This window comes from Neoarius graeffei, chromosome 9, assembly GCF_027579695.1.
Source record: "Neoarius graeffei isolate fNeoGra1 chromosome 9, fNeoGra1.pri, whole genome shotgun sequence".
Classification (NCBI taxonomy): Eukaryota; Metazoa; Chordata; class Actinopteri; order Siluriformes; family Ariidae; genus Neoarius; species Neoarius graeffei.
In genome coordinates, this window is record NC_083577.1 from 56,905,976 (window position 1) to 56,918,330 (window position 12,355).

Here is a 12,355-nt window from a genome sequence, read left to right on the forward strand (position 1 = left end):
CACAACAAGCCGTTTCTGGGTTCCTGCTCTGCTAGTTCCATCTGCACACATCTGTTCAGCAGCTACTCGCTATACACCAGGAAGGACTACATTGCCATGCTTGAGTTCATGCAAGCAGAAATACTATTCTTAGCGCAGACAAATTATCCAGTCAGTAAATTACGATACTGAACCTGATAACAATTCATTAAGTATTTCTGTCTGTTCAACGTGTAAAGACTGAACTGTACAATCTAAAAGAAAATACTTGTTTCTTCGCTGTTTTTATTTTCAAAGAAAATGATCAAAAGAATGATTTGACTTCGAAGAATCCCCACATTCAAATCTCTAAAATAAGACAAACATGAGACAGAAGAAACAAATATTTTCCTTTATTAAATGCCAAATACTGCAAGTACACTAGGGAACAAACATCAAGTGGTCAAGTCAGTGTTATTGTAATTCATTTCAGGTCAATTCAGAGGTAGTTAGAATACCAATAAACGGCATGACAATAAATACATAATTCATACAGATCTTTATAATAAATACACTTGTTAAATTGCTACGGTACATTTAACATGCGTTGATTACCACAGTGACTTCTAAGTCAACGTACTCTTAAGTAATTTACAGCTGAGATCAAATGACACAATAGTTCTCATGAGTTCTGTGTGAAAATGAGGCAGACAGAAGGGAAATTAGCTGTATTTCAAGTATGAGTTAATAAAAGCTGCATTGTAGCTCTTCACTAATGGGGTCAGTACACAACCGCTGGACCTGTTACAAAATATTAGAGAGAATCCTGGGTTCTTACTCCTTGGCCAGATGGACGCTTGTGGGTTTGGCTCCGATGGGAATGCCATGTTTGTGCAGAGCTGTAATCAGAACCTCCCTCATGTCCTTGTTGTAGGAGTCAAAATCGAAGACATTCCTCACTACGTTAGCCAGGCCTTCATCTGGAAATTTCTAGTGAGATAAATATAAAGAACTTAATTTAGTCAGTGATGCATTTTGAAACAGTCACACTGCTGTCTGAGTGACCTGGAATAAAATAACCTACTTTTGAGGCTGCAGAGAAACCATTCCTCCACCCAACACAATGCGAGGCCTGATATTAAAGATGAGTTCAAGACAGATTAAATGTCGTGGCGAGTGGTGTGGCAGGTCCAGGTGCCTAATGAGTGCGGCCTGGTGAGAGAGCTCAGGCAGACAGGCCACTGCTGTCAATACCGCCTCTGCTGACTCGGATACTGATTTACGTCCCTCTATGTTACCATGATAACAGGCTCACATTGCGCACACCGGAGCGACTGGGCAAACGTATCATTAAACTTAAAATAGGCATTTGCACCTAAGGCAGGCACGTTGGCCACACCTGACAGAGATAAAGGTGATGGGTTTATCTTAAAGGGCACCGCAAAAAATCACGATCAATGAATTCTGACTCAATATGTCATACAGGTCTTGAGCAGGTGGGATTACAGGAACTCAGGACAAGAAAATCTATACACAAATCAAAGAAAGTAGGATGTGTTGCTATAGATTTTGTAAGCTCAGAGATGACCCAATTGTGCTGGGCATATTGTACAAGACACTGCACGAGGTTTTTGGTTGCCTTTTTTTTGGTTCTTTCTTCATTATCAGCTCTGCACTGGCTCAATGAGTGAACAGACACTTATTACAGATTCCACATGTATTAATCTGAGGTTAGAGCGATCCCTTTAAAGGTTACAAGCCAACAGCTGCTCGAATCCAGAGTGAAGGAAAAAGAAAAGCAGGATGTGATTAATATGGAACAGGACAAGTTGTTACACACAAAAAATGTGAAGTGATGAGAACAAGTGCCATGTGAACAAGCATCAGAAATGATACAAAATACATTTCCTTGTGAGGTGTATGGATTATTGCATGTTCTGCGATTTTTTTTTTTGCAAACGAAGATCCAATGTTATGCCTTAAAGGAACAGTCCACCGTACTTCCATAATGAAATATGCTCTTATCTGAATTGAGATGAGCTGCTCCGTACCTCTCCGAGCTTTGCGCGACCTCCCAGTCAGTCAGACGCAGTCAGACGCGCTGTCACTCCTGTTAGCAATGTAGCTAGGCTCAGCATGGCCAATGGTATTTTTTGGGGCTGTAGTTAGATGCGACCAAACTCTTCCGCGTTTTTCCTGTTTACATAGGTTTATATGACCAGTGATATGAAACAAGTTCAGTTACACAAATTGAAACGTAGCGATTTTCTATGCTATGGAAAGTCCGCACTATAATGACAGGCGTACTAACACCTTCTGCGCGCTTCGGCAGCGCATTGATATCTGAGCTCCGTATCAATGCGCTGCCGAAGCGCGCAGAAGGTGTTAGTACGCCTGTCATTATAGTGCATTATAGTTTCCTGTAAACAGGAAAAACGCGGAAGAGTTTGGTCACATCTAACTACAGCCCCAAAAAATACCATTGGCCATGCTGAGCCTAGCTACATTGCTAACAGGAGTGACAGCGCGTCTGACTGCGTCTGACTGACTGGGAGGTCGCGCAAAGCTCGGAGAGGTATGGAGCAGCTCGTCTCAATTCATCTCATCTCATTATCTCAAGCCGCTTTATCCTTCTACAGGGTCGCAGGCAAGCTGGAGCCTATCCCAGCTGACTACGGGCGAAAGGCGGGGTACACCCTGGACAAGTCGCCAGGTCATCACAGGGCTGACACATAGACACAGACAACCATTCACACTCACATTCACACCTACGGTCAATTTAGAGTCACCAGTTAACCTAACCTGCATGTCTTTGGACTGTGGGGGAAACCGGAGCACCCGGAGGAAACCCACGCGGACACGGGGAGAACATGCAAACTCCACACAGAAAGGCCCTCGCCGGCCCCGGGGCTTGAACCCAGGACCTTCTTGCTGTGAGGCGACAGCGCTAACCACTACACCACCGTGCCGTCCCCGTCTCAATTCAGATAAGAGCATATTTCATTATGGAAGTACGGTGGACTGTTCCTTTAAGGCAAGATATTAAATGTAGAAATGACAACTTGTTTCAGATTTTTGGATTAAATTGCATGTATAACATGTCTCATCTCAAACTGTCGTGCTAAATATACAAACTCAACAGAAAAAATGGTTCGCTGTTCCATGCTCAGCCCACGAGACAATCATGACCTACCATCGAGCACTGAAAAGCTTGTTTCCTTAAATACATGTCAATATATGTGTCATTATGACATGCAGTACTGTGCAAAAGTCTTAGGCACATGTAAAGAAATGTTGTAGACCAAAAATTACTTAAAAAATAATGAAATGAAATGTTTCAACATTTAAAAAAATGCTATAAAGAGCAGTAAACCATAATAAATGAAAAAGTGAATATTTGGTGAGTTTGATAAGGAAATGAGCTGTAGGTTTTACTGAGCATCTTGCAGAACCAGCCACAGTTCTTCTGGACACTGTGTCACACTCGCTTCTTAATTTTGCACCAAAACCCAGGAGCCTTTATTATGTTTTCTTTTTTTAATCTGAAAAGTGGTCTCTTATGTAATATGCTGCTCAGACACAAACAGTTTTTTTTTCCCTGTAACATTTAATTTTATGCTGGAAAACGAATGTTTGGAACTCGAAAATGTTTTTGTACTGACTCGATAAAAAAGAGAAATCTATAACAAAGGTTGTTTGGAAAAAAAAAATAGGGTGCCTAAGACTTTTGCACAGTGTTGTACATGTCAATTTTTTATAAACTTTAAACGCCACAATGACTTGAGTGGAACCACATTAAACACAATGTGCTCCAAAATCTTTTTTTTTTCTATATTCAGACCCAAAAATGGCGGCACGGTGGTGTAGTGGTTAGCGCTGTCGCCTCACAGCAAGAAGGTCCTGGGTTCGAGCCCCGGGGCCGGCGAGGGCCTTTCTGTGTGGAGTTTGCATGTTCTCCCCGTGTCCGCGTGGGTTTCCTCCGGGTGCTCCGGTTTCCCCCACAGTCCAAAGACATGCAGGTTAGGTTAACTGGTGACTCTAAATTGAGCGTAGGTGTGAATGTGAGTGTGAATGGTTGTCTGTGTCTATGTGTCAGCCCTGTGATGACCTGGCGACTTGTCCAGGGTGTACCCCGCCTTTCGCCCGTAGTCAGCTGGGATAGGCTCCAGCTTGCCTGCGACCCTGTAGAACAGGATAAAGCGGCTACAGATAATGAGATGAGACCCAAAAATGTCTGTTTCTAGATAACCTGCACTGATAAAAAATTTTACATCCTCCTTTCAGTCTTTAATTCAAAGGATATTACAGAGGAATTTCTTAAAATGTTTAATCTTGCTAGATTGTCATTTGACTTTAGGCTGAAAATGGCATAAATATTTTTAAGTAAAAAGGTTTAATAGCCATTAAACCTTGTTTAGAAATTGTCAGTGCTGGGCAGGAACTGTATAGCTAGGAGAATGCGCATGCCCATGTATTCACTTGTGTTTGCAGGCCAGAGTGGCAGCTTGGCCTATATGTGTCAACTGAGTTAGTGAGTGGGCTGAGTGAGGAGTTTCAGCCTGCAGTCCTCCACAGCACAGTTTCTCTCCAGCCACCAGTGTTGTAAGTTTAAGTATTACCCTGGTTTAAAGTCCCTGTTTTGTACCTGTAAGTGTTTGACAATGTTGACCACCTCGCGAGTGGAGTAAGGGTAAGTGATGGTTCCCTGGTCTGCCATGGCACGCAGCTCTCCAAATGCTGCCACGAGTTTCTGGAGAACGGTGTCAGGAACATCAGGTCCATACTGCTTTAGCATAGCCAACTCTGCCCTAGGCTTCGGGTTGTCCACTGCATGACAACTAAAGATGTCCCCTAACACAAATACCAACATCTATATGAGATACATCATATGATTACAATGCTCCAGAACACCTGATAGTTAAATGTGTTAATATAGTTTTGATGGAAAGATGATGAAGCTGAAGGTTTTAAAACTCTAAATACACACAAATGTACAGTGGTGTTTGAATGTTTGTGAACCCTTTAGAATTTTCTACATTTCTGCATAAATATGACCTAAAACAACATCAGATTTTCACACAAGTCCTAAAAGTAGATAAAGAGAACCCAGTTAAACAAATGAGACAAAAATATTATACTTGGTCATTTATTTATTGAGGAAAATGATCCAATGTTACATATCTGTGAGTAGCAAAAGTATGTGAACGTCTAGGATTAGCAGTTAATTTGAAGGTGAAATTAGAGTCAGGTGTTTTCAGCCAATGGGATGACAACCAGGTGTGAGTGGGCACCCTGTTTTATTTAAAGAACAGGGATCTATCAAAGTCTGACCTTCACAACACATGTTTGTGGAAGTGTATCATGGCACGAACAAAGGAGATTTCTGAGGACCTCAGAAAAGCGTTGTTGATGCTCATCAGGCTGGAAAAGGTTACAAAACCATCTCTAAAGAGTTTGGACTCCACCAATCCACAGTCAGACAGATTGTGTACAAAGGGAGGAAATTCAAGACCATTGTTACCCTCCCCAGGAGTGGTCGACCAACAAAGATGAGAGCAAGGCATGTAATAGTCAGCGAGGTCACAAAGGACCCCAGGGTAACTTCTAAGCAACTGAAGGCCTCTCTCACATTGGCTAATGTTAATGTTCATGAGTCCGCCATCAGGAAAACACTGAACAACAATGGTGTGCATGGCAGGGTTGCAAAGAGAAAGCCGCTGCTCTCCAAAAAGAACATTGCTGCTCGTCTGCAGTTTGCTAAAGATCACGTGGACAAGCCAGAAGGCTATTGGAAAAATGTTTTGTGGACAGATGAGACCAAAATCGAACTTTTTGGTTTGAATGAGAAGTGTTATGTTTGGAGAAAGGAAAACACTGCATTCCAGCATAAGAACCTTATCCCATCTGTGAAACATGGTGGTGGTAGTTTCATGGTTTGGGCCTGTTTTGCTGCATCTGGGCCAGGACGGCTTGCCATCATTGAGGATCATTGATGGAACAATGATAAAAAATAACCTCATTTTCATATCCTTTGAAGTAGTTTTTATGATAATGCATACACTTAGAATTCTCTCAGCCATCTTCATGAGGAAGTCACATGGAATGCTTTTTTATGGTCGGGGAAATGAGGACTGCTTTTTTTCCCCCCCAAGTAAAAAACTATTTGAAAATACATTCATATATGTGCACTGGTTTAACTATTTATAGCTGTCTTATCAGTTCTCTAGAACATGCTACTAATATCAGGAAAAATCTGCAATTAATCAGATGTGTCCAATGCCAGATGTCTTACCAAGAGCTCCAAAGAAGTCATTTCCCAAGAAAGGAAAGCCATCATTGCTGGAACAATGAATTCTGAATGATACCAGCGAATTCTAAAGGAAAATGTCAGGACATCTGTCCATGAACTGAATCTCAAGAGAAGGTGGGTCATGCAGCAAGACAACGACCCTAAGCACACAAGTCGTTCGACCAAAGAATGGTTAAAGAAGAATAAAGTTAATGTTTTGGAATGGCCAAGTCAAAGTCCTGACCTTAATCCAATTGAAATGTTGTGGAAGGACCTGAAGCAAGCAGTTCATGTGAGGAAACCCACCAAGATCCCAGAGTTGAAGCTGTTCTGTACAGAGGAATGGGCTAAAATTCCTCCAAGCCGGTGTGCAGGACTGATCAACAGTTACCGGAAACATTTAGTTGCAGTTATTGCTGCACAAGGGGGTCACACCAGATACTGAAAACAAAGGTTCACATACTTTTGCCACTCACAGATATGTAATATTGGATCATTTTCCTCAATAAATAAATGACCAAGTATAATATTTTTGTCTCATTTGTTTAACTGGGTTCTCTTTATCTACTTTTAGGACTTGTGTGAAAATCTGATGATGTTTTAGGTCATATTTATGCAGAAATATAGAAAATTCTAAAGGGTTCACAAACTTTCAAGCACCACTGTAGCCCATCACTTTAAGTGATCCCTCCCAAACATGGCCACAAAACAAATGCACTCATGCTGGAGTCTACTGCATAACTGGGATCTCTCTGACTTCACCAACAGACATTTAATTTTTTCACCAATTCAGAGCCCGGGGAAATACGGTACCATGACAAGTTTTTTCCCCTCTGAGAAGATATTTTACTGAAGCTGCCTGAAAGGGAGGAGAACCGTGCTAAATAATTAACAGTTATTCCATGAAATCGAGTCATAAATGAGCCGATAGCTGACAAGGCACTTGGCGCTGAGTCAGCTATAAGCTGTACGAAGAGATTGAGTGGAATAACTGTTTTATTCTATCCACATTCACTGGATTTTGAGAAAACAGAATTTTTTTTTTTGCATATTTGATCAAATAAAAACTCTGTACAAAACGTCCGACAAAATCATTTCCACTTCGAATGTAAACAAACCGGTGAAATTACAGTAGCAATTTGTGAAAAATGCGATAATAATTCTTGGAAAAAAAAAGTTCTTACCATCAAATACTTTCATTCCATATTTTGTTGCTTTGTTTTTTGTATTTTTGGGGGTTTTAGTTTTTAGTTCATCCTTGGTTGGTTCAGCAACACGCTTTGCCATTTTGCTTTTCTCTACTCACGGTATATGAGCTGATAGCCTAGTAGTAGAGTAGCCAATCAGAGTGCGTGATTGCTCATATCCAGTGAATGTGGATAGAATATTATAAAACGTCTGATTTGAAAATTGCTGAATACACTATTAATTAAGAAGTCGAATCAGGTTAAAGATTGTTCAAAATTGTGCTGAGCATTACCAGGGGCCAGGAGTTTGAAAGGCACACACAGTGTCCTAAACATGTAATGGTGAAAGCATTATTGCCATAACACTAATGAAATTCTGTAATGATAAAAAAAACCCCTCATTTTCATATTTCAGATCCTTCGAAGTAGTTTTTATGATAATGCATACACTTAGAATTCTCTCAGCCATCTTCATGAGGAAGTCACATGGAATGCTTTTTTACGGTCGGGGAAATGAGGATTGCTCCCCCCAAGTAAAAAACTATGTGAAAATAAATGTATATATGTGCACTGGTTTAACTATTTATAGTTGTCTTATCAGTTCTCTAGAATATGCTACTAATATCAGGAAAAATCTGCATTTAATCAGATGTGTCCAATGCCAGATGTCTTACCAAGAGCTCCAAAGAAGTCATTTCCCAAGAAAGGAAAGCCGGGTCGATTAGCTAAAACAATCATCCGAAAGTCTGGATGCATGGTTATAACACTGGCTCTCCCATCTGCTCCCATGGGATCTAGAGTGAGAGAAAGAATAATTTGCAACTCCTACTTTCGACTAGTATTTACATAAAGCAAAAAGCTATCTTTCCCACTCTTTTACCTGACACTATTCTTCTGCCATCAGCCAGGATCATCTCTCCACTCTCCACCAGAGTCTTCAGGATACAGGTGACATTAGTGGGGGCTTTATCTGCCTCATCTATTACCAGGATGTGTCCCATCTTTACAGCCTTCACCTTTATACCAGCGCATGGAGACAAGCAGAGATAAAAAGGTTCCATTTTCATTGCGCTAACACAGAGTCGTGATGTCCTGGCTTTGCTGGCTGCTATTAATCTCTCGCAAACAACGTCCGACATTTCACTTTGAAACCACGGCAAGCTGACAGGGACTGTGCAGGAAATAGGACAGTGTACAAGTAAAAGTAGAATTCTAAAAATATACTTATGTATCAACTATTTTTACCGTTATCCATTCAGGTGGGTTTCCTTTTCATCTTACAGAGATATAGCTCCTTTTATAACCCATATCAGATCGTTTACAGGTGGTGTTTGTCTGGTCTGCTGGCGCAGTGTTAGCACATTATAAACCACCGAAAAGTGCATGATGAGCACTTCAAAGCTGACTCTATTAATACTCTGAGAGCTGCCAGGAGTGCTAATTGAGGGGCAAAACTCAGAGTTGTGCGAGATGAAAAGAAGAATGTGGCTCTGTATCAAGCTGAGGCATCATTAAAACCCATTTGAAAAGGACACCCACAACTGCGGTGCACAAACAGTACACCTAAATGCCACCAACTCACATTAACAAGACACTACATAGACTGTAGAGGCGAATGGTCTGGTGGATTAGTACGCGCTGTTCACTGGCTCACTTATGAATCTTTAACACGCTTTTCCTCAACTAGATCAGAGCATCTCTGGCAACAAGTATGCCCTCGTTGGAGCTTGGGAAAAGACCAGCTACTGACTGACTAATATTAATATTACAAGGGTTGCCACTCTTCACTCATCTGCTTTGATTTATGAGCATTAATAGAAAATTTGCCCCAGAAACCGTTAAACTATGATTAGATCAGTGGCGGCTGGTAGTCTTTCAAACAGGGGAGGCTGGTCGGTTACGATATTTCCAGATTTTAAAAGAAAAAACATAAATTCTGCCCATACTCTTGCCTCTGATCTGGCTGATTGTTGGCAGCATCACAAACTGTGAAATAACAGGTTCTTTTGGCCCATTAGCCTACTGTCCAATATACATGATGGTGGTGTTGGGGGGGGGGTATATTTTAACATTTTATATTTTAAAATTGTGGCATGTTGTTTAAAAATTGATCATTATTGAAAGCAGCTCTTTGTCAGGAACCTCAGCAGTAGAGCTGGGTGCCACACATTTCATTCAATGACACTTTCCCTATATTTTACTTATTTTGACTGAGAAATGTTTTATTGACAATGTTGATAACCCTTCACTTTTAATCCAGGTCTGTAGTGTGTAATGTTCTCGGCTGTGTTTTTGTTTAAAAATGTTTTCCAAATTGTAGCTGTGTTTAATTCATATCCAGAAAAATATATATTCCAATATAATATACTCAGCATAAAGATTTTAAATAGATTCTATATTTTTGGTCCATCCATGACATATTACTAAAGTAGCCTATTTACTGTTGTTGATGTGGGTCACTTGCTGTTAGCCAATTCACTTTCTCGTACCAGGAGAGCTGAAAGGAACGAGTATTATTCCCTACCTTTTTCACCAAGTCAATTTGAGGCGTTGGTCTACCCTGCTCTTTAATTTTAATTTTTTCCTCGAAAGGAAGACTGGCAAATGGCTTCGCCAAAATTAAATCAGCAATGCTTGGCATCCGTGCGCAGCTTTCTTGCTAGCTGACTAGCCCCCTCAAGTTCAAGTTCAGTCACTCAAATAAACGAAATTTCTGGAAATAAGATAGCAAACTTGACAACACTATATTTACACTTTATTTACAATGAAAATATATACAAACTAAAAAAGCTGGTAGAAACCGTATGTAATGAATGAAATCGAAATGTAAGCCGATCTCTTACAATACACCACAGCACTTGCGAATCCGCATGGGACTGAACTGAAATTCACCGCTGCCTGTCTATAGTTGAAACGAGCTGTCAATCAAAGAAAATATCCGGCCGCTTTCACCAATCACCAGTCTCCTCGCGGAAACTGCCATGTCCCTCCCACTGTGAGGCTCGGAGTCCGTAGGCAGGCATTTTCGCAGTATTTGTCCAATAACCGTCTTGCATTTTGAGATTGAAAAGCGCAGAGCTCCCAAATGCCGTTGAAGTCCACTGAGGCTGGGAGTCTGTGGGACTCCGTGGGCGGGCGTTTTCGCAGTATTTGTCCAATAACCGTCTTGCATTTTGAGATTGAAAAGCGCAGAGCTCCCAATGCCATTGAAGTGCACTGAGGCTGGGCTGCATCGCGCTGTCACGAGGGGGAAAAACTCACGCGCACATTAAAGTTATAAGGGCATTTTTAGAGGAGGCTGAGCCTCCCTCGTTGTCTTAGAGCAATCGCCCGTGGATTAGATTGAAATATTTCTGACGTGTTTCGCAATACTACTCCTGCTGTCAGACTGTATAACACCCACAACTTGTAATGTAGCACCAATAACCTGTTTGTCGGTTTTATTTGCATTACTTCACCACTACTACCTCATCGATGCAATTATGTGCAATAATATAGGTCTTAAATTATTTTTTATATACTTTTATTTATATACATACACACATTTTATATATATATATATATATATATATATATATATATACACACACACACACACACACACACACACACACACATATACGCGCGCGTATGTATATATATATATATATATATATATATATATATATATACACACATACACATATATATATATATATATATATATATATATATATATATATATATATATATATATATAAAAACACAGAGTCTACCTGTAATGTGCAATTTTTTTTTCCGAGCCTCTCAATAAGGCAATATTTCCATACTTTTCAAGGCAGATAATGCAAATAGCCCTCTGTATTTAAGCTTTCGTTTGTCTAATTTTTATTTCAGTTTTTATTTGTTATCTGTATGACATTTTCTTGCTACTGTAACACGTGAATTTCCCAGATGTGGGATCAATAAAGTGAATCTAATCTAATCTAATCTAATCTAATCATGGTGCTCATATGTTGGTTGGTGCGGAATTTAAGTTTTTCCTGTGAGCAATTAGTGCCAGTGTGCTAATTTATTGATTTTCCGTTTCCGGTTGAGAGTACGCTGTGCGCATTTTGGCTGCTGCTTCTCACAGGAGCTTTTTATTTTTCTCTCCCTTTGTTTTTCTTTTTGTGTTTGTATAGTTTGATGTTTGTTTTTCTGTTTGAATGTTTTGTCCGCCGGTTCCCTTCAGGCCTTGGTGTGCCGTGGATGATGCCTGTGCTCCTCGCTATGAACTGCAGTGAGCTCGTTGCTCTTTTAACATCAGATTTGTCTAGCGCTCTGTGCGGCGTTGCTGCTGTGCTTGGTGCGGTGTTCTGAGTGAAGTTGCCCGGTGGTGTCACAGTGGCTGTACAGGTGGGTTGGGACATACCAGCGCTCTGTGTGACGGTGCTTCTGTACTCACTTTGTGGATCCATGACATGGTGTTCCGAGCAATGTTGCCTGGCGGCATCACAGTGGCTGTGCAGGTGGTGTGGGATTGATCTTCGTGTGTTTTTTGGTGGTTCTGTGGGTAGCTACGCCATTGGAATTACATCCTGACCCTCTTTTGGTGGATTCCTTTTCCCCCCCCTTCCCCTAATTGTAAAGCGACCTTGAGTGTGAGAAAGGTGCTATATAAATTGAAATAATAATAATAAATAATAATAATAATGTGACCCTTTAGAACAGGATAAAGCGGCTAGAGATAATGAGATGAGATGAGATAATAATAATTAGTATTATTATTATCTCATCTCATTATCTGTAGCCGCTTTATCCTGCTCTGCAGGGTCGCAGGCAAGCTGGAGCCTATCCCAGCTGACTATGGGCGAGAGGCGGGGTACACCCTGGACAAGTCGCCAGGTCATCATAGGGCTGACACATAGACACAGACAACCATTCACACTCACATTCACAC

At 40.8% G+C, this 12,355-nt stretch overlaps 1 protein-coding gene across 1 annotated transcript in view; it reads right to left on the reverse strand.

The window, feature by feature from the left end:
* vwa8 (von Willebrand factor A domain containing 8) overlaps positions 1 to 12,355 on the reverse strand; it is a 195,449-nt gene that overhangs the window by 106,089 nt on the left and 77,005 nt on the right. Inside the window, exons 23-26 of the mRNA XM_060929893.1 lie at positions 8,315 to 8,450; positions 8,109 to 8,228; positions 4,604 to 4,809; positions 797 to 948 (exon numbers count right to left, since the gene is read on the reverse strand). Coding sequence (XP_060785876.1) covers positions 797 to 948; positions 4,604 to 4,809; positions 8,109 to 8,228; positions 8,315 to 8,450 — 614 coding nt within the window. The remainder of the gene's footprint in view (positions 1 to 796; positions 949 to 4,603; positions 4,810 to 8,108; positions 8,229 to 8,314; positions 8,451 to 12,355) is intronic.